We start from the raw sequence: 23,007 nt of genomic DNA, 5'->3' as shown, positions 1-23,007 counted from the left end.
TATTGTTTTTATAGGAGAAGTTCGGGTGATTCCTCCATCCAGGGTTATAGGTATTCGAGTATGGGTTCCCTTGGGTGTAGTTCACTTGCTCAGAGTGGGTTTCGTTTAATAGACTTCATTCTGTAGATTGGTGTCCTTTTGTTCCACATATCTCACAATCCGCCGAAACTGCGGCTACAGTATTCGGGTTTATGCACATATGCTCGACCTTAAGGGCTAATGCGTCCATTTTAGCTTGCATCATGTCTATAGAGCTTAGTTCATGCACTCCTCCTTGGGCTTCCTTCTTCTCAACTGTCGCTCGTTCAACTCCCCATGATTGATGGTTTTGAGCCATATCTTCGATGAGGACACTAACTTCCGGATAAGGTTTGTTCATCAGAGCACCGCCTGCGACAGCGTCGATGGTCATCTTCGTGTTATAGTGAAGTCCATTATAGAAGGTTTGAATGATTAACCAATTTTCTAAATCATGATGTGGGCATGCTCGTAACAACTCTTTATATCTCTCCCAAGCTTCGAACAACGATTCTCCTTGGTTTTGGGTAAATCTAGTTATATGGTTTCGAAGAACGGCGGTCTTACTTGGGGGAAAATATCTAGCAAAAGATACTCTTCTAAGGTTATCCCAAGTCGTAATGGAATTGGGTGGAAGGGAATCTAACCATGATAGGGCTTTATCTCTGAGGGAAAAAGGGAATAATCTTAAAAGTATTGCCTCAGGAGAAGCTCCATTGATTTTAAAAGTGTCTGCTAATTGAAGAAATATTTTTAAATGTTGGTTTGGGTTCTCAGTAGCGAGACCTGCGAATTGTCTCTGTTGCACTAGTTGCAACAGGGAAGGTTTAAGTTCAAAATTATTAGCTGGGATGGTTGGGTTTACTATACTAGAACTAGGTTCTTCGTTGGATGGTTGAGCAAAATCCTTAAGAGGTCTTTGGTTTTGATCTTAGGCCATAGCTCTCTTAATTCTATGAAAGAATAAACGTGCGTGAGCGTAACGTTCAGGTTCTGCCAGAGGGTATACTAAGCTCAAACTTCTGGTGCTACGAGTTCTTCGCATTGACCGGCGGGAACTAACCTAAGTCTAAACGATATAACAACAGGGAAATGAAATTTGACGAAATTGGTCCCCGGCAACGGCGCCAAAAACTTGATGCGTGCTTTTCGCAAGTATACGAACACGTCAGAGTAATATAAAAGATTGTCGAATCCATAGAGACCAAGTGTCAATCTATCGTTATCTATTGTTATGGTGTTTATCAAAGGCGATTAAAATAGAGGTTTTTAGAGTGTGCAATGAAAAAGTAAAGTGTTGAATAAAGTTCAATTAATAAAGACAGGGTCGAATGTAATTCACATAATCAATTAATAATCCAAGTACTTGCTAATAAAACTACTTATGGGCAGTGTTTCCTACTTTGAAAAGAACAAATTTAACGGGAATTGTCGCTTTCGCGTATTCAGAACCGAGTTGTACTCCCTAATCAAACCCTCTTATTGTCACTTATAAAAGGCGCGCATTGCGTTAGAGTAGTAAACCTATTTTTAAGAAATATAGTATCTTGACTAAGTTGAAAAGTATTTTAACCTGAATTTCTTAACCAAAAGAGGTTCTCACGAACCAGACTCTAAACTTATAAACGCGTCCGAAAATAGTTTTAAAATCTCTTTTCTTCTTAAATTAAGACTCCTAATGAACTAAACAAAGCGCTTTCGCTGTTTTTGAAATAGTTAAAAACAATTAAGTCTAAATAGACGTTGGACGGCTTTCGATCTTACCCAACGGAAATTGAAGTGCGGGAAAACTTAAGTTGAAAGTTAAAATAGACCTTAAGTGTTTCTACGAACAATTGTACGGATTATCGGTTCAATTACGATCCTTACATTCTAACCTTATAGGTTTAGTTAGACATGGTAAAGTAAAGGTGCGTTTAATTTAAATAAAAGTAGTGCAAGTGCGGAAAGTAAATAAATCTAGTGCGAGTGCGGAAAATAAATGAAAGTAGTGCGAGTGCGAAAAATAAATGAAAGTAGCGCGAGTGCGGAAAATAAATGAAAGTAATGCGAGTGCGGAATATAAATGAAAGTAGTGCGAGTGCGGAAAATAAATGAAAGTAAAGCGAGTGCACAAAATAAATAAAGTAAAGCGAGTGCGAGAAATAAATAAAGTAAAGCGAGTGCGGGAAATAAATAAAGTAAAGACAGTGCGAGAAATAAATAAAGTAAAGCGAGTGCAAGAAATAAATAAAGTAAAGACAGTGCGGGAAATAAATAAAGTAAAGGCGAAGTAATAAAAACCTGCTCCAGTCGGAGGGTTGAATAAAATGCAAAGCGGAAATGAAAATGGTGGCAGGATTAACTTCCTTCCAAAGTGCTCCAAACTCGATTACAGACTCGATCACAAAACTCGATTACACAATTGTGATAACATCCCAATGCGAAGTGATTACCACTTTAAAATACTGAATATATGCCTAAGTGAAACAAAGTTTGCTCTAAGTTTGCCTCTGCTCTAAGTTTGGATGCTTGAATAAGTGATTTCGAGTCTCTATTTATAGGAGAGTAAAATGATGGAAATGACAAGGATGCCCTTCAACTTGTAAATGGAAGGGAAAACTTTTCCTCTTGTGGCCCCCGCCACAAGGCCATGGCGCCCGCCACAAGGCCAATCTGAGGTGCCTTAGTGGAAGTAGCGGGGAACATGGCAGTTGAGGGAAGTTGAGCTAGGACACGTCATGGCAGGGTCTATGGCGCCGGCCACAGTGGAAGTACAAAATGCTGAATTTTAGGGTTTTTAGCTCTTTTTCACTCCTTTTCTCGATCGGGGCTCCGATTAAAGTAAAAACCTGAAAACAAAGAAAAAGATAGTAATAACATAATAAAATGACAATAAAACTACTAAATTGCATGCGAAATCGGAGTCGAAAATACGGTAAATTTCAGTGTTATCAGCAAATATTGTGTTGGTTCCAAAGAAAGATGGAAAAGTCTGCATGTGTGTTAATTATAGAGATTTGAACAAAGCTAGTCCGAAAGATGATTTCCCTCTGCAACACATGTACATGTTGGTAGATAATACAACTAAATTCAAAGTCTTTTCATTTAAGGATGGATTCTCCGGTTCTAATCAGATGAAGATGGCATCTGAAGATATGGAGAAGACCACATTCATTACACCCTGGGGAACATTCTGTTATAGAGTGATGCCTTTCGGTTTAAAGAATGTTGGTGCAACATACCAGAGAGCTATGACCACTCTTTTTCATGATATGATGTATAAAGAGATTGAAATTTATGTTGATGATATGATTGCCAAATCAAGTGATGAAGAAGAACATGTTGAGCATTTGTTGAGGTTATTCCAGCGTTTGAGAAAATACAAACTCCTCTTGAATCCCAATAAGTGTATTTTTGGTGTTCGTTCTGGTAAGTTGTTGGGCTTTATTGTCAGCGAGAAGGGTATTGAAGTTGATCATTCCAAGGTCAAAGCAATACGAGAGATGCCTGTGCCCAAAATTGAGAAGCAAGTAAGAGGTTATCTCGGCCGTTTGAACTATATCTCGAGATTTTTATCGCATATTACTGCCACGTGTGCGCCTATTTTTAAGCTTATTTTAAAGCTTTTTAGGAAAGATCAGTCTTGTGATTAGACTGAGGATTTCCAGAAAGGTTTTGATAGTATGAAAGAATATCTGCTTGAACCTCTTATTTTGTCTCCGCCTGTTGAAGGAAGACCATTGATCATGTATTTGAATGTGCTTGATGAGAGTATGGGTTGTGTTCTTGGTCAGCAAGATGAATCTGGAAAGAAAGAATATGCAATTTACTACCTCAGTAAGAAGTTCACCGACAGTGAGACTCGATATTCTATGCTTGAGAAAACATGATGCGCATTGGCTTGGGCTACGAAGCGTTTGCGTCAGTATATGTTGAATCATACTACTTGGTTGATATCCAAAATGGATTCAATCAAGTACATTTTTTAGAAGCCTGTTTTAACTGGGAGGATTTCCCGTTGGCAGATGTTGTTATCTGAGTATGATATTGAATAACGATCTCATAAAGCGATTAAAGGTAGTGTCTTGGCTGACCATTTGGCTCACCAACTGATCGCGACTTTGGTAAGTCTATGTGAATTGTGACTGCAAGTGCACAGTCCTATCGCGTAGTTTTAAAGATTATCGAACCCACAAGGACTAATAATCGAATTTATTGTGGTCTAAAGTTACTATGTAAATCTAAGGCAAATGATTATTCTAAGATTGGAGGGATGAAGAGAAATAACTATAAGGTAAATAGAATAAAGATAAAGATATAAGATATAGGGGATATCGGTATGTAATACATCAAACCTCAAGGATTCGATAGATAGTTGGTGTAATCTTATTGGCTAAAATATTCTTCAGTAGAAATTATTTATAGAAAGGACTTAGTCTCACACTCTCATTTTTATTGACTCTGAACATACTCCTAAACCAGAATGCTTGGCTCTCGCGGTCTCATTTTGAATTTAAAAGTATTTTTCGAATATAGATAAAGTCTAATTAATCCTAAAGCGCTCTCGATGTGTTTAGCATCAATGCCTAGTGTCAGCTATTTGGTTAAAATCTCAAACTCTCGTTCTTGTTGACAGTAACCTTAGTTTGTTTTGTACTCTCGTACGAAAACAGTTTGATTAAAATAAGAAACTAAAGCCGGAAAAATAAGTTTTAATAAAAACTAACACCAATTATTTATTGAATCTCGTCTTTTCGACGGTCTTTACATACCGATACCTAAGGTTTAGCCGGACATAGATCCGATGACAGACATGGCAATTGGGGAATTAAACATACAGTAAGGTATAAATAAATAAAACAGTAAACAATAATAAACCTGGATTGCAATTTAAGAACTGAAATTGAATCTTGAATCTTCGATTAAATAATTCCGGCAGGCTTTGGCAATGAATACCCCTTACAATTGAATCCTAAATACGTAAAAAATAATAAACTATAAGAGTCCCCGATGTGGAGAAACTATCACTTTTACAATGGTAAGAAACTGCCTAGAAACTAAAAAAAAATAAAGCAAAACAAAAATTAATCGTAGACTTAAAACTGGAAAAAGAGAGAGGGAGTGTGCGAGTCTGAATGGTCCTTTTTATATCCATTCCATATTCCTCATTTGTAGCAGAAGTTAGTGGAAACCGTGGCTAAAAGAGTGGAGGAAAAGTAGGAAAAGTAGGAAGACTAGGTTGTAGCAGTTGCCACAGCCCTAATTCCATGATGAGTGGCACGCCACTCTTGTAGTAACCGCCAACCACTTTTCAAGGGTTGGTGGCGGGCGCCACCTCCCTTTTGGCCCAATGTGGCGGGCACCACATCCTTTGGGTAATGGGCGCCACAAGCCCATTTGCTTTGGTGGCCCATTATCCCATTGGAAACCTCATTTTCTTCTCTTTTCTTGCCTTTTTTCTTTCCTTTTTGCTATTTTCCATTTTTATTACGGTAAACCTTTTAATCGATAAATACCTGCAAATAAACATAAAATACTGTGTAATAAATAGTGTTAATCGAGTAAAACGCAGTGCATATAGAGCCAAAAATACGATACGTTTTTGCGTTATCAAACTCCCCCATACTTAAACTTTTGCTTGTCCTCAAACAAATGCCGCGTACATGAATAAAAAGTTTTGTAAAATATTTGCAGCATACATTATCAAGACTCGTAGAAAGCACAGTTGCATTCGGATACTCATTCTAGTCTATAAACTTTACTTTGGTTCAAATTTGTATTAACAGGTACTCACTTCCACACTAAGGGTATCGTTAGAACACACAGTCGCAATGTTGAAACCATAAGTCTCCTTCCTATGCAAACTAATCCGAATCATGTTGTCATGCCTAAGTACACCTTACTAAACCTTCTTTTTATCCTTTTTCATTTTGGCACAATCACATTAAGCCCGCTATCCTTTCACATTCATAGCAAGATAGTCTGTTAGTGACTATGATCTCATCATTATTTATTTATTTCTTTTTCGCACTTTGGCTCACATAACATTTGAAGATGGTTATACCGTTGGGCTAAATGACCGGGCGAGGGTCACCTAACTTAGAGGGAACAATGTTTTTCATACATTTTGTAATCTTTTCTTCTTTTAAGCCTGAAATCATACACTTATTTGCATCGACTTCTCGTGTAGTGTGTGCTTAGGATGGTGTTGATTGCTAGATAAACTACTTAAGGAAATATTAAAGGATAGACTTTAAGGCTATGGCATGACAAGTACTCAAATTGATCTAATACTTGGAAGATTTAAGGTGTTAAAGCGATACCGATCTTATAAAGCTTTTCCAAATCTCTATAATTCAACCTCAGTTTGATTTATAGTTCAGAATTTTCAAAAGATGCACTGTATCTCTAAGTCTAGATTTTTGCAAAATTTTTGTATGGCTCAAGTAAACAGGAGAATCAGTAAATAACGGAAACCACACATAAAGACTCGATAGTGCATTGATATTTAACTCGACTGAAACTTTAACAAAAATTAAAATAACCATAAAAGTTATAAAATAACAAAAAGAAATAACAATAATTTAAATCTAACAAGAAAGCCATAAATAAAAAAGCGGTAAAGCTTCCTCCCCCATACTTAAATATTGCATTGTCCCCAATTCAATGAGGTAAGATAGGAAAGAAAGATAGAACCTGGTTATGCTGCTACTGACGCCTTCTGCCACGTGTACATGGACATCCACCATTCCCTGGCTGGTGAGGTGACGTATAGTTCTGGAGATCTTCCACACGCATTGTCAGTGTTGCCATTTCTTCGATCAAGCCAGACATGTTTTGTTCGGTCCTGAAGGCATAGTCGTGCCGATCATGCTGCATTTGGAGAAGGATTTGCATCATTTCAGTTAGCTGAGCTCCCATGGTTTGGATCTATAGGTCTTGCTGAGCGTCTAATTCTCTATGTTGCAGCAGTTCAGCATAGATCTCATCAAGAGTGGCTGGTGCCATATTTCTTCTTGGTCTTTGACTGGAAGATGTACCTGCAACATTTTCAAATGAAGTGTGTGTGGTGTGCGGGTCAGTAGCGGGAGCAGTTTACTCCCGAATGTGATCCTCATCGGTGTCCCCGCCAGTAGCTACATTCTCAGGAATGTGCGCGGGGACTTGGTTAGGCACCAGATCATTAGTATAACAATAATTATCCGGGTTGCGCACATCTGTGCGATTTGGATTTGGGAGGATAAATTCTTGTAACACATTATTAGTAATTATTAAATTAAATTTACCATCACTCGTTCGTTTTACTAGTTTCATGCTCCTTGCCATGTCAATTTCAATGGCATGATACGGGAGCGGGGTTAGTCTAGAGAATTTTTCTTCGAGTCCTAGGACTCGGGCTATGGAGGTTATTAAACCTCCAAAAATAATCGGGCCTCGCTTTGCATTGACAATGGCATGCATGTGAGATAGCATAAACGGGACGGTATTCACCTTTTGTGGAAAAAATGTGGCGAACAAATAAAAGAGTTCTTTTTCGCTCACCTTGTTAGAATTTGCTCGGCCAAAAATGGTGCACGCCAATATTAAGCGGAAATATCGAATAGCCGAATTTTGAATTAAAGTGGCTCTGTTTCCCTCAAAACTATGGGTTACTGTACCGGTTATTGCCCTCTAAAATGGTTGGAAAGCGCATTGCCAACCCTCAATATCTAGGACCTCACTTACTATGCCATTCCCATGGGGAAAATGTAGAAGGTCCACTAATTGGGAAAATGTAAGGGCATATTCGATGTTAAATAAACGAAATTGGACAGTCCCACTGGAGCAGTTTGTGTTGGGTGTGGGACTAAAGATTAATGAGCTTAGGAATTCTAGTGTTAGTTGAGCATAGACAGGGTCTTTGAGAGATAGAAAATAATTCAAATTAAAAATGTATAGCATATAGTTAACACTATCTTGAATTCCTAAGGCATATAAACAGTGTTCATCGGCATACCTTGTTGATTTGATCTTTCTGGTGCTTAGAGACGTGTTCGTCTCCTCTTGTAATTCGCATGGCTCGCCGTTTTTGAACATTATTTCATATTCCTTCATCTGTGTCATGATGAATTTTACACTTCTTGTGTAATATAGTGAGAATAGAGCAAGAGAGGAGAGAAATATGTGAATGAGAGTTGTGAATTGTTGAGGTAATGTTGGTGGTTTATATAGAGGTGAAGGTGGTTAGAAAATTAATTGGTAAATAAATAGCATTTACCATAATCAATGCCTTGGTCCAAGAGTTTTGAAATTGGTTGAATGACATTAAGGCATTGTCTGCTTGCAAGGAACATCACAATAAAGGTGGGTTGAATGGACCAAAGTACACAGCCTGCGCCACTTTTGGTGTGTATGGCGGGTGCCACTAGGGCCCTATGGCGGGCGCCACAACCCTGGCATGGGCGCCACAACTGTGTGTGGCAGGCGCCACATGCAGTGTGGTTTCCCATGCGTGTGCTTTTATTTTGCTTTGACCATGCAATTGTTAATTTATCAATAATATAGTGTATGAGAATAGAAAAACATGATACATTGGAATGGAATTTAATTGCAAAATTGACGAATGAAAGAATCGGGTAGACGGGAAAAGATGAAATAATTTGTCTACTGGAATAAAAGGTAATAAAGTAATTAAATAAATTCCAATGTGTGAAAGTAGATAACAATAAAATCCCAACAAGAAAATAAAATAAAATAAAAGTCAATAAATCGGTAACACAATAATAAATTAGCCATAACGGCGACTGCTGGTAGGAGGAGAGAACGAGTAGAAGTGCTGGTAAATGTGATCCAGGTTCCCTGTCACTACATCCATAAAGCCGTGGAATTCCACGCGGAGGGTGCTCAGCTCGCCTCTCAAATTGGCGACATCTGCCTGAAGAGCTTCGATGGCAGCAACATGATCGGTAAGAGGTGTAGTAGGTATAACTGGGGCATGTGATTCCGCATCAGAGAGATAATTGTCATAGTGGTCGTAGATTTGGGGTGTCTCTGTAGGAGATGGTGGTGCATCTGGTGGTCCATCCAAATCATAGAGCCAATTGTTCCTATCATGTACACTCGTCCTAGGGTCTGGCAGGGTAATTAGGTGTACTACTTTGCGGTTGATTAGAAATTCAAACGCATCTGGACCTAGGTTCCTAATGATACCGGTGTTGAATAAAAAGTCAATATTCATTGGTCGTATTCCACCTAAAAGGGCGAGCTTGATAAGTGGATGTCTCAGTCGATGGAATTTGCTATCATGGTCACTCAGCCTCCCACTAAGATTGGTCTATAGTCCTCTTGTGCCATACGATACATATTAGTTATCATAAATGTAGCAGCGTTAACAGGTCGGGCCTGTGATGCGCAATACATTATGAAGAGTTCGTCCTTGGACACAAAGGTTATGTTCCTTTCCAAACAAGGTGTGAGCTAGGATCTTATGGAAGTAACGAATCGCAGGGTTATGGCTGTTCTCTGAATGCATAAGGTCTGGCTCGGGATGGTCATTTCCTATGATGCTACCCTATAAGAGATCTAATTGATGGTCTACAAGTCTGTCTTCCTGGGTGATGGTAAAGATATCAGGTCCATGAGAGCAATCTAGGAGTTCATCCATTTCTCTATGGGTGTAGCGGTAATCCATATCAAATAACCTAAAGGTGATTAGGCCTTTGTTAAGTCCAATACCATGGTTTGGCAGGTGCACTAGGGAGCTTAGGAATTCTAAGGTCAACCTACTATAGGAACTAAATTTTCTTCTGATAGCAAAGGTGTCCCAACCTAGTTGGTTAATTAGGAACGTAACACTGTCTCTTATACCTAATTTGGTCATGGTGCGTCCATCTGGGTACAAGGTTAGTGTCATTTCTCTCTGAGCTAGAGCCTTAAAACGTCTCCTTTGAGCTCTGCCTCTTAAGACTATATCCATGTAATCTACTTGTTGCATTGTGATAGTCAGTAGTTAGATAAAATCAAGTAGATAATAATATTAAGTTAGTAATGGTCAATAATACAGAAATTTACCGATTAACTTTATTAAAAATAAATAAAGAAGAAAACAAAGAAATGAAGATTAAGCAATAGTAATAATTATAAATTTATGATGAAATTAAATAGTTAAAGACAGAGTGTGGGTTGTCTCCCACAAAGAGCTTTATTTATTTGTCGTAAGCTTGACAGAAATATGATAGGTGATATTCTTTCGAATGAGCCTGAGGCTCTACAAGCTTAAGATTTGCAATGAAATCATTGTTATCACTGTCGTGCTAATGTTTCAAACATTGGCCATTTACTATGAATGATTCGCTTGTTTTTCCTTTTATCTCTATTGCTCCATTAAGAAAGATATTGGTAATTTCGAAGGGACCGGACCATCCAGAACGAAGTTTTCCGGGAAAGAGTCTGAGGCGGGAGTTAAACAGGAGTACTTTGTCGCCTTGGTTAAACTCTTTCCTTAATATGCGATTGTCATGCCATTTTTTTGTTCTTTCTTTATAGATTTGGGCATTCTCATACGCATCTAGCCTAAGTTCTCCTAGTTCGTGGATATCAGATATTCTTTTCTCGCCTGCGGCAGTATAATTGAGATTAAGGGTCTTAATGGCCCAATATGCTTTATGTTCTAATTCTACCGGCAAATGACATGATTTTCCATAAACTAGCTTAAAAGGTGTGGTTCCTATTGGGGTCTTATAAGCAGTCCTATATGCCCACATGGCTTCTAGTAATTTTTGAGGACCAATCTTTCCTAGAGGTGGCAACTGTCTTTTCTAAGATTTGTTTGATTTCTCGGTTCGATACTTCTACTTGCCCATTCGTCTGTGGGTGGTAGGGTGTTGCTACGCGGTTCCGGACTCCATATTTCAATAATAGCTTTTCAAAAATACTTGAAATAAAATCGGAGCCACCATCACTGATGATAAGTCTCGACACTCTGAATCCAGGGAAGATTATTCGCTTAAAGAGTCTAATTACCACTCGTGTGTCATTCGTTGGAGAGGCTATGACCTCAATCCATTTTGATACGTAATCGACCGCAACAAGGATATACTTCCAAAATACCTTTAAGCGGCATTTCGTCGCGTCTAGATATGTTGCCAGTGCGTTGACACCGGTCGCAATTTGTGACCGCGATGTGGACATCTTTCCATAGAGTAGGCCAAAAGAGGCCGGCTTGCAAGATCTTAGCGCAAGTCTTCTGGGTGCTTGCATGTCCTCCATAAGGAGTAGAATGACAGTGGGAAATCACGTTTTCTACCTCATCTTCTGGGACACATCGACAGAAAATGTCGTCGGCGCGTCTCTTGGAAAGTAGAGGTTCATCCCAATAGTAATGTTTAAGATCGTGGAAGAATTTTTTCTTTTGTTGGTAGGTCAAGTCTGGCGGAACCACCCTAGCTGCTAAGTAGTTGACGAAGTCAGTGTAGCATGGTAATGTGGTTTGGGTGTAAATTGCGTCCACTACTTCGTTTGTTTTAGTATCCTTATGGGTTAATGCATCTTTAGTTGTACTGCTTTCCATTTGGGCTATGAGTCTTTCGTACGAAAAATCATCGTTTATAGGCACTCGTTCAAGTTCAATACCTTCCATTTTTGACAAGTGATCGGCCACGACGTTTTTAGTGCCTCTTTTATCCTTGATTTCTATGTCAAACTCTTGTAATAGTAAGATCCACCTTAGGAGTATTGGTTTAGCGTCTTTTTTGTTTAACATGTATCTAATTGCAGCATGATCGGTATAGATAATTATCTTTGCTTCTACTAGGTAGGAATGGAATTTATCCAGAGCGAACACTACGGCTAAAAGTTCATTTTCTGTGGTGGCATAGTTCATCTGTGCATGGTCTAGGGTTCTACTTGCATAGTATATTGCAAGAAGTTTCTTATCCCTTCTTTGTCCTAAGACTGTGCCTACAACATAGTCACTAGCATCACACATGATTTCAAAGGGTAATCTCCAATCGGGTGGTTACATGATAGGTGCGGTAATAAGAGTTGTTTTCAGTTGTTCAAACGCCGCTAGGAATTTGTCATCAAAGATGAATTCAGCGTCTTTCATCAATAAGCCAGTCAGTGGTTTGGTGATTTTTGAGAAATCTTTAATGAATCGTCGGTAGAAACCGACGTCTCCTAAGAAGCTTCGTATTTCTCTTATGGTTTTCGGAGGATGGAGGTTTTCTATAACTTCTATTTTGGCCTTCACTACTAGAAAAACTGTTATTAGCGTCGGCCATTTACAGACGCTAACGGTGAAAAAACAGACACTAATATGTGGTTAGCGTCGGTTTAGCGTCGGTGTCGGGCCTTGAATAAAAGTTGCGAAGCTACTGTGTAACGTCGGCTAAAGATACACCGAGGCTACGTAGCCTCGGGGAGACGGAGGCTAAAGCGGACACTAATTGAACCGACGCTATGTTGTTTCAAAACCATGAAAAGTCAATATTATGTTTAGCGTTGGCCTGTCCGACTCTAAAGTCAACAAAAAAAGTCAACAGATAGCGTCCGTGTCACCGACCCTAAAGTCAACATAGAAAAGTCTATAATAATATTTAGCCTTGCATACACCGACTCTAAAGTCAACAAAAAAGGACAATAACGGGTTGCAACATGACAACCTCACTCGAACAAATTTTTTCAATCCACAATATCATATTTATGGTAAAACATTTGGAAACAATTTTAAACATTCGTGAAAGTAACTACAAAAGTTCTACCCACATTAACTTTCAAAAAACATACACAAAAAGTAATCACATCCGAGATTAATTCGTTCTACTAAAAGTACAAGATCAATCTTCATCTAATGATTGATCATCCAAATCGTCATCATAATGATGAGAATGTGATACAAAAGTTGAAGTGTCAAATTTCTTCATCATAAATTCCTTCCAAGCATTCATCTCCCTCTCCATCCTTTGTGCAGTCTCGGTAGCAGCTTTTGCAGCCTCGGTAGCAGCTCGCATTGCTTCGTTAGCCTCTTGTAATTGGGTCGTTGCAGCCTCGGCAATTTGTTCAACTCTAATTCTAGCTGCTCTTTCAGCACAGCAGGAATTTCATTTTCAACAGAACTTTCCTTTTCAAACTGATAGCAGGAATTTCAAACTGATATCAAACAGCACAACAGGAATTTCATTTTCAACAGAACTTTCCTTTTCAAACTGGCAATCTGTAATCAACACAACAACCACATTGCATCATGAATTAATATTGATTGTATTACAAGCAGCAGACAGTGGGTACCAAACATTAATTACCTGTACACCAGAAACCAATGATCCGGCAAGGACACCAGAAAGTGTTTCAACACCAAAAAAGATCCCAACAATAAGGGGTGTTAGCATAACAAGGGCACCAGGTGGGATCATTTCTTTGATGGAAGCGTCGGTGGAGATTGTCACACATGTGGCATAGTCAGGTTTCGCAGTTCCCTCCATCAATCCAGGAATCGTGTTGAATTGCCTGCGAACTTCCTCAACCATCTTCAATGCTGCACTTCCGACACTCTTCATGGTCATGGCAGAAAACCAGTAAGGGAGCATGGCGCCCACAATCAGACCGATGAAAACCTTGGGAGTCAGGACATCGACGGTTGTAACACCAGCACGGCTCACAAAGGCACCAAAAAGGGCCAAAGACACAAGGGCGGCAGAACCAATAGCAAACCCCTACAACATAGTTACAACATACATCAAGAACTTAACTAGAATAATAGAATATATTGAACTAGGTGAAAAGAAAAGAAAAAAAAAAGAGGAAAACTGAACCTTTCCAATGGCAGCAGTTGTGTTTCCTGCAGCATCAAGAGCATCGGTTCTCTCACGAATTCTGTGACTCATTCCAGCCATCTCAGCAATACCTCCGGCATTGTCACTGATTGGACCATATGCATCGATGGCTAATCCGATTGCTATAGTACTCAACATTCCAAGTGCAGCAACAGCAACACCATACATAGCAGCAAAACTGAAACTTACAAAAATACTAATTGCAATGGCAAAAATTGGAATGATAACAGACTTGTATCCCAAGGCAAGACCAAAGATAACATTGGTAGCAGCACCAGTCCTGCAACAACAAGGGCAGCACAAGATGCCTCTGCATATGAACCAAATAGATCGGATCCCATACCGGCAATATCACCAACATTATCACCAACATTATCAGCAATAACCTGAATACACAAGAGTAACAAGAAGTATTTATAAATATATATTTTTTAAATTAACTATCAACTTTGGTCGGTACAATATTAACCTCTAAAACATAGATAAATTCAAAATATAAATATTATAAAATTGATACAAGATTAAACCATAAAAATCAGATTGTGCAACAAATCATAAGCTTTTATTCAATTCAGAATCCTTGTGAAAAATCAGTTCAATACAAAAATTAAAGCAGTACAGTATGATAGTGAAAGAGAATTTATTTAAAACCTAATAATATTGATAATAGAAGCTAAAATTCAATTGAGGATCATCATCTCCATACACATAGTCTCAAAATGGTTGAGCAAAGAGGAAACATAGATTAATGGTTGAACTTGGATTAACATAGCAGGCTCAAGCTAAAATGCCCTTAATTAACAGTATCATAATGCAGACACCGGTTCTTTCAAAAACAAAAAGGCAATGAAACAATTTGGTTATCCAATTTCATACTAGGAATAGAATACAATTTCATATAGGCAGAGAAGAGTGTCATAATGATTTTCCTTTCCTTTCATACAAAACAGTAGAGAATAACCCAATAATAAGCCATAACACTTAAAGGTGCTTTACAAGGCACATGAAAAATTCTGGAAAAACTTAATAATAGACTAAAATATAACAGAACAAGTGAACAAAAACACCTCATAGATGAGGACAAGAATCAATAATTAAACCACCATTAGAAGGAGCTGCACTGTCACCAACATTGTCCATTTCCGTTTTCACCACTTCATCCTCTTCTTTCTCAACCTTCAATCTCTGCTTGAGGACCATGATAAGAGTTTTAATTAGAAATTAGAAATACATTATACTATACAGAATTAAGAAAACAATGGGAACTTAGATTAACAAAAGTTATCAAGTTTAAACACTAATCACCTTCGGTTTATGAGCGAACATATTTTCATACAGTTTGGCATCTTTTTTGTCACTATCAGCTTGAAGTTGCTTCACTTTTGTTTTCAGCGTCTTTACCTCCCTGAAAAATGAAAAACAATGCACACCCCGTGATAAGTTTCTAATCCGGAAATAAATTTCTATGGAGAATCAAACCAATCGTTTATGTGTACCTGTTTTGTGGATCCACCTCAAGAGCTTTCTTGATGTCTACATCTGCTAAAAGAAAGTCTCCCGTCTCTATATATGCCTGCGCTCGTCTATACAAAGCTTTCACGTTGTGAAACTCAACATCAAGTACCTGATGAAAAGAGTAAGAGAAGCATGAGGAGGATTATAATATTTCAAAAAGTTCACTTCTTATCTGTATTAAAGTTTAACAATAGTTGTATAAACCAGTCTATAACCGTCCTCAAACTTGATCCTATCTAAGTCTTTATGAGTCTGCTCGAGTTTACACGAAACAATTTTGTTAAGTGAGTTAACTCGGCTTTGATAACTAGAATTGTTAACTAGTACGGGATCAAAAATTAAACATGACGATATACACCATTCACAATTAACAGCCGATTTCTTGATACATACCTCTACGTATCCATCTCCAAAGTTGATGCCATTTCCAAAATAGGTGCGAGAGATATGACGGTTAAGGGATGCTGAGTTGAACTGTGTCAATACAAATACTTTGTTGATCCCGCTGTTGATGCAGTTGCTCATTGGAATGTCTATAAGCCTGTAGCATCCACCAACAGGAACCTGAAAAATGTAAACAATACTATGTATCATTACCGAATGAAACAATTCTCGAATTTTGAGTCAACAAAAACAATGGTTTGGTTAACTCACAGCTGGTGTAGCAGCTCGTTTGGTAAGAGGAAAAAGTTGAACACCAGAACCTCCTCCCAGTATGATGGAAACAACATTTTTAGGGTTGGCTTTTCTTCTCAAAAAAGACGGAACTTGAAATGTCTGAAGTTGTCACACATAAATACGAATCCAAGAATCATTTACCTGGAGTAATCAGAGAGGGGGATGAAGAATATGAATCAGAATCGGAAGACTAGCGATGATGCTTGCGACGTCGTTTGGTGTGGGAGTGAGACTTGGTTTTTTTTCGGTTCTTAACGGAGTCCTTGTCGCGGTCTCGGCGATTACGGTGGTGACGCCTGCGACGGTGAGAGGAAGAATCGGAAGAGAGAGAGGAAGAATCAGATTAGGGTTTTCGTTTTGTGAAATGAAATGGAGGGAGAGTGAAAAATGACGAGGGAAAAGGAAAGAGGGAAATAAGCTGATTTTTGGTACGAAATAGAAAATTCCGTAGAGTCCGCCAAGCGGACTCTAATTAATAAATAAAATACTTAAACCTTAAATATATATATATATATATATATATATATATATATATATTATAGATAAATCAATGGAAATTGTATATGTTATAAGAATAGAGTCGGCTCAGCGGACTCTAAGTAAATAAATACTAATTAAAAAATAATGCTACTAGATAGAGTCGGTCTCACCGACTCTAAATAAATTAATCAAACATTCTTCAAATATAAAATAACAAGTAGTGTCGGTTTTGCCGACACTGATAAAAAAAATAACTTGTCTTACAAGTGTACCTAGATAGAGTCCGTTAGTGTAGGCTTAGCCGACACTAATAGTGTCCGTGTCGGTGGCCGACTCTAAATTAGGAGGCTAAAATGACTTATTCTAGTAGTGCTTGTCGATTTCAATCCCCTTGTTGGATTCTATGTGTCCGAGCACGATTCCTTGTCGGATCGTGAAATTGAATTTTTCCCAGTTTAGCACGAGGTTCACTTTTACGTATCTTTCGAGGATGAATCCTCGGTCAAACTTTTCACTTTTCCTTGATTTCCATGGCCACTTATCAATCCATCTCTCATATCCATCACCTTTTCTTCTTTTTCTTCTGTGAGGTGGTTTATCCTTCTGAACTTGTGGTGGTGGTTCTGGCTCTATCCTGAGAGCTAGCTTTTCAGGTTTAGGTTCAATTTTTTCATCCACCACCTCAAAGTCTAATTTTTCCCATTTAATAGTAATGAGTTCCCTAGTTTCAAGGTCTTCTAATTTTATCTTCTTATTTAGGATCTCAAATAAAGGTTCATTGGTATGGATATTTTCCTATAGCTCCTCATACCTTTCGGATTTGGGGCCTACCTTAACTTCCACAAGCCTTTGCGGGAAATAAATTGGTGATTTATAGGGAGGAGGAACAACACATAGTTCTTCCTTCTCTACCTCTTTGACAACCTCCCTCTCGGGTGGTGTCGGTGGTTCTTTCTCAATCTCTACTCTTTTCTCACTTGAACCCTCCTCATTATCACTCTCCTTAGGATTTTCGATAAATTTTTCACTGGTGATTATTACAACACCGCATGTTTCTCTGGGAAGGGTGTAACACCTCAAAATTTGCCCTCCTCTCTTGGGACTGGCTTAACATATTGCATTGCATTTTTTAGGTCATTAGGCATTACATAATTTCATATCATGTGGTTACATGGTGCCAATCATCCTCCCAAGTCTTGATCAGAAGATGGAGAGGTTATGTGCAAGCTGAGGGTTTCATTGGATTGGATCATTAATCATCTGAGGATGGAGGTCCAAATTAGGGTTTTTGATTTCTCAAGGGGATTGGTCTTGATCTTGTTTGAAGTGATACATCATCATCATCATGGTCTTGTATTATCCAGAAGATTCAAGAAGATTGATCAGATACCTTGGGATTAGGGTTTTGACCACTGGTCAACCCTAATCAACTGCATTGGGCCAATCAGGGCATGGCAAGGAGATGGGGTCTACAATGGATATGGGGATCATTTCATGATTGTATTGAGCTTATTGAGGCTAGGGTTTCATCCTTGGGCCATTTCATCAGAGGATTGGGGCTCAGATTGATCAATGCATTGCCAAATTCATCTATCAGTTGAAAAGTCAATTGTGGTCAACTGTGCTTGATTTTATAGATTTGGAGGTGGGAGAGAGTTGGATACACTTCATTCATGTTGAAACAAGTTTTTTTTGACATGTCAAAGCTCAAGAATGAAGAAAATAAAGTCAGGACAAAAATTGCCAAAAATAGAAAGTGACTTGTAATGGAAGTTTCCAAAAATGGAAAGTTTTTCATCATAAAATTACATGTCCAAAAAAGCTTCAAATGAAAATTTGTTCAACATGAAAGTTGTAGATCTTGATCTCACCTTTCCAAAAAGTCCAAGAACTTGAAATTCCCTTGCATGGTTGGCAAGTTATGGTCCATTCATTTTCCAAAAATGCCTATAATCAAAGTGGCATAACTTCCACATGGAATGTCCAAAATGGATGATCTTTTTATGAGCAAACTCCATTTCACATGTACTTTCATGGTGCATAATCAAAATTCATCAAAAATGGTCAATGCAAAAGGTCAATTTTCAAGTGCACTAATTGAATCCAAGGGCAAAATGGTCCAACTTGAGAAATACTTGGAATTTTGGAATGGGAGTTTTTGCAACACATCACAAAGGCCAAATAGAAGTTGTTCCAACTGTCATGAGCTGTCAAGGATCAATATTTGGCTAGGCTATTTTTGAACTTTCACTTAAAGTGCATTTTTGGCATGGCATAGTGAAAATGAGAAATACAAGGCCAATTGACATGAGACTAAAGCCAACACATTCCAAATGATATTTAGAAGATGTCTGAGCTGTCACATTGCTGTCATGTGGCCTAATGTGAAAAGTCATTTTTGCCCTTGCCTTAAGTTTAACATTATGCTAATCAAATGCATTTTTTGCTAATTGGTGATTAAGAGGTGATTAAGGCATGAGTATAAAGCTTTAATTATAACTGAATTGCAAAGGTTAATCATAATTCTCAAGATCCATAACAGAATTTCATCAAATTCTCTCAAACTTTCCAAATTTTCATCAAACTTTTTTCACCAAAACTTCATCAATTCTTCATCATTTGGCACGATTTTTCTTTGGTTGATCTTCTACAAGCATAAGCTTTGACTGTTTTGAAGAATCATTACCGTAACCTTGCTGGATCGTGACTGTTCATACCTTGCTCAACAATGGTGATTTGAGATTTCTCACATTTGGATCGTGCTTGAGCTGAAATACGAGTTCCAATCATCTTCCTAAAGCTTCATCTGCATCTGTTTTGGACAATTGTGCGCAAAAGCTTCAAGAATCATCACTGCCATCTCCAAGGTACATTAAGTTGCTTACAGTTCTTTAAGAACTTGCTTGCTGCTGCTTGGTTTTTAAACCAGTTGAGGTAGACTTCTATTCTCCATGTAGTCTGGAAGACCTGGCCTGTTACTGGGCCAGGCAACTGTCTGAAGTCCTCCTTAAGAGGCGATGTTTGTGGTTGTTTACATTTGTGCCCAAGCAGGTAAAGACCTCTATGAGGCAATTGGTGGATCAAAGGGATATGCAATCTATCCCCCACTATTCTGTTGAGTCGTCCCTCTGCTCACACGGCTGTGTGTTGATGCATTGGGACACAAACCCAAGATCTTGTGTTGTTGCACAATCGAGTCAGAGTCTTGAGCGTAGAAGGGTCCCTCCATTCTGGACCCACGCTCCTTTGTCTGAAGCTCTCCCTGATCAGGGATAAGAGCTGTGAAGTCTAATCTTCACTCACCTTTCATCTGCTTCACCTTAGCCCCTCAATGGCAAGGTTAAGAGCGAATACTACCCCTGTACAGATGACTTGCCTAGGCAGTCAAACCCATTGTTTGAGCCCACTTGACTGGATATAGTGTGTGCTTTGTGAATACTTGCTTGAAATGCTTGTTTTGATTTGTTGATGCTTGCGTGCTTGCTTTCTTCCTGGATAGGATTAGCTTGCTGTTGTGCAAGTAGGTAGAAACCACAACATAGGGCAATGATGCATGATAACACTAGGCTCGAGTACAGCTCCCTGGTAGTGTGTCTCCCCTTGGTTTCTGGTTAGACTTTCTTTCCCTTTCAGGGGAACTACATCGCCCTGATCCTCGTTCCAGACGAGGTATGTAGGCAGGAGACCGTGCGAGGTCTCTCCGGGCACTTTTTTTTCTTTTTGTGTGTGTGCTTGACAGTTATAGGCTCGAGTTCCCGAATCCCTATTAACTTGTTGGTTGTTGTGTGCTTGGGAGCTGATGTAAGTCCATCGAGTGGCATTCGGGTTCCAGTGTGCGTGTGTTTGGTTCGGATGCCGATGTAAGTCCAGTGATTGGCGGTCGGGCTCCACGTTTGCCTCTTGTGTGTGTTTTGGTTCAGATGCTGATGTAAGTCCAGTGATTGGCCTTCAGGCTCCATGTTTGCCGGTGTGTTTGTTTGTTTGTTTGGCGTGCGTGAGCCGAACTACGGCAGCTCTGATTCTCGTTCCAGACGAGATACGTAGGCATAGGATGCGATGTCCTATCGAGCTCCCTTCCTCTTAACCCCACCTGTGTTGTTTTCGGTGCGTGTGTGTGTGGTGTTTTAGCAACCTTTTCTTTTCTTAGAACGTGGATCCCGTCGAGTACGACGGACGTGAGGGGTGCTAATACCTTCCCCTTGCGTAACCGACTCCCTTACGCTTTCTCTTTGGTCGCGAGACCATGCTTTTTCCAGGTTTCTCTGAGCGTTTCCTTTCCCTATCTTGGGATAAATAACGCGCAGTGGCGGCTCTGTGTTTTTTTTTGTTTCAGCCCGTCGGTTGTTTTTCGCGGATGCGACAGCTGGCGACTCTGCTGGGGACATACTAAGATGTTGACCTGTGTTGGTCCGTCTTCCCTAAGCGAGTCCTTCCTAGCGTTCTAGGATAGTTTGGGTTGCTTGTGATGCTTGATTTATTGCATTTATTATTCTAACCAGTGTATATATTTGCATAAATATTTGCATGCATCATACTATCATGTTGCCGTCCTCTGTGCAGGTGGTTCCTCTGTTTTGGGGGTGGGTGTTCTGAGTGGGGCTAAAAACCAGGCCCGAGTATACACCTAGGATTAGCGTGGTCTCACGTCGCTCACATGCCGGTTGGGCACATTGTTGCGACGTGACATACCACAAGCCGGACGAGGTTCATCTGAGAAGTGCTCTTCCAGTGGGGTTTTCCACTTTGGTTGGGTTATCTCTTTTGAACTATTGATTCTGGTGACCGATCATTTCTCGGATCTTTGGTTTAGACGATATTAAGGGAGCTACAATGGCACACCCGAAAGGGCAAACCCATTGAGTATCTCTGCCCGATTGTCGAGACTATTATCCGCCTTAGGATGACCTGATTAGAATTTACCTGTGAAGGGAGGGTGATTCTTTCAGATGCATGTTCAGAGGGTGACTGTGATGGTGACTTTTGGTTCCGTTGATCAGGGTCAGATTTATAAGTCGGATTTATGGTCGTTTATTTCCGAGACGCCGGAGTGCTGTCCGTGTTATTTATCAGTGGGGATCCGTTTATTTCAGGATTCCCCAGGCCGATTCAGATGGTTATGGGTATCTGCTCAGAGATGGTTTGATGATGATGGTGATGTATCTGTCTTCCGTTTATTTCGGAACCCTTGAGTCGGATTTGTGGTTACATTCTCCTTCAGATGGTCGTGATCAGTTCAGAGATCAGAGGCTTCTGTACAGTTGATGATCAGAGGACTTGGAGGATGGCAATCCAGTGCATTGCATACATCTGCATCATTCTCACTTTGCATTCATCTGCACCTAAACTATGCCTAGCCATATGAGGAGTATTATGGATTGAGATTCTGGTTGAGAGACATCATGAATTTCAGAATGTGGATGCCGGATTATTATCTGTCTCGATGAAACCAGAATCAAAGGACAGAATCTTCCTCGTATGGATAGACGTGCATTCATGCATATTAACCTGTTTGCTGTTTTGCAGGAATCATTGCTCGTGCTCGCAGAATTGTACCTTTGCACTCAACCCGTCCTCACAGATACTTCACAAGACGCAATACTCCCAGACTAATGGATCTCCCAAACACAGATATCCTCGAGCTGAAGGACAAGATGACTGAGTTGATCAACATCATGCAGGGTTTTGCAGTTGGTCAGAAGGCTCTGGCTGATAAGGTCGAAAAGCTTGAGCGGGCTTCAGCAGCAAACAGTGGTGTGAACCTGGATGGTGTCTCCAACCAGGGGCTGGGTGGATCCAGAGACGGTGAAAAAAGAGCAACCGTAGGTATGGTGAACAACAATGCTGGTGGATTTGGTGCTGCCACTGGTGGTGGGCCCGGTCTGGGGCATAATCTGAAGGATAGTCTGTTCCCGCCTTTCTTCGGGGTTGAGGACGACAGAGAAGAGGATAGGGAGGCTGATCAGTTTTCAATGCATAATGAGCCATTTGGTCAGTATGGTGCCCAACCTCAGAATAAGGAGATTCAGTTGCTGGCAGAGAAGGTAAGGGCTCTGGAAAGCCATGCTACTCCGGGATTTGTCAACATGTCGAATATGGGGCTGGTAGAGGGGATTGTGATCCCACAAAAGTTCAAGGCGCCCGCATTTGACAAATATAATGGGAGTTCTTGCCCAGAGACTCACCTTCAAGCCTTTGTCCGCAAGATCTCTGCATACACTACAAATCAAAAGCTTTGGATGTACTTCTTCCAAGACAGTCTGTCTGGAGGATCCTTGGAATGGTATACCAAGCTGAAATCTTCTGACATCAAGAGCTGGCAAGATCTTGGTGACGCGTTCTTTAAACAGTATCAGTTCAATGCTGATATGGCTCCGAGTCGTACCCAGCTGCAGGGTATGTCTCAGAAGAATAACGAGGGGTTTAAAGAATACGCTCAGAGGTGGAGGGAGTTGGCTGCCAGAGTTCAACCTCCACTGGTGGACAGAGAGATGTCTGATCTCTTCATGGGTACCCTGCAGGGGGC

The 23,007-nt window shown here is 39.8% G+C and overlaps 2 protein-coding genes and 1 non-coding gene across 3 annotated transcripts; 1 reads left to right on the top strand and 2 right to left on the bottom strand.

The window, feature by feature from the left end:
• The first annotated feature begins 467 nt into the window (after positions 1-467).
• Positions 468-574, top strand: LOC127089009 (small nucleolar RNA R71). Its single transcript, XR_007790791.1, has one exon. It is a non-coding gene; the product is annotated as a small nucleolar RNA R71 (small nucleolar RNA).
• A 12,641-nt stretch (positions 575-13,215) lies between these two features.
• On the bottom strand, positions 13,216-14,147 carry LOC127081138 (pyrophosphate-energized vacuolar membrane proton pump; the record flags this gene model as incomplete). Its single annotated transcript, XM_051021421.1, has 2 exons — positions 13,216-13,691; positions 13,791-14,147. Coding segments are annotated over 2 exons (828 nt in total), but the record flags the coding sequence as incomplete, so codon positions are not given.
• A 732-nt stretch (positions 14,148-14,879) lies between these two features.
• Positions 14,880-16,445, bottom strand: LOC127081137 (peptidyl-prolyl cis-trans isomerase FKBP65-like). The gene is made up of 5 exons (XM_051021420.1): positions 15,981-16,445; positions 15,720-15,890; positions 15,308-15,435; positions 15,117-15,216; positions 14,880-14,996 (listed from the first exon to the last, which is right to left on the bottom strand). The coding sequence occupies exons 2-5, from the start codon at positions 15,849-15,851 to the stop codon at positions 14,880-14,882; spliced, it is 477 nt and encodes a 158-aa protein (XP_050877377.1). The 5' UTR covers positions 15,852-15,890; positions 15,981-16,445.
• Between the last annotated feature and the right edge of the window lie 6,562 nt (positions 16,446-23,007).

This window comes from Lathyrus oleraceus, chromosome 5, assembly GCF_024323335.1.
Source record: "Lathyrus oleraceus cultivar Zhongwan6 chromosome 5, CAAS_Psat_ZW6_1.0, whole genome shotgun sequence".
NCBI lineage: Eukaryota > Viridiplantae > Streptophyta > Magnoliopsida > Fabales > Fabaceae > Lathyrus > Lathyrus oleraceus.
This window is presented reverse-complemented; position numbering and strand designations above follow the sequence as displayed.

Coding starts and splice junctions, on each gene's coding strand:
- LOC127081137 (XM_051021420.1), bottom strand. CDS start 15,851: ATGAGCAACTGCATCAACAGCGGGATCAACAAAGTATTTGTATTGACA. Junction 15,436..15,719: donor TTGGAGATGGATACGTAGAG/GTATGTATCAAG, acceptor TCTTTTCATCAG/GTACTTGATGTTGAGTTTCA. Junction 14,997..15,116: donor TGTTCGCTCATAAACCGAAG/GTGATTAGTGTT, acceptor GTCCTCAAGCAG/AGATTGAAGGTTGAGAAAGA.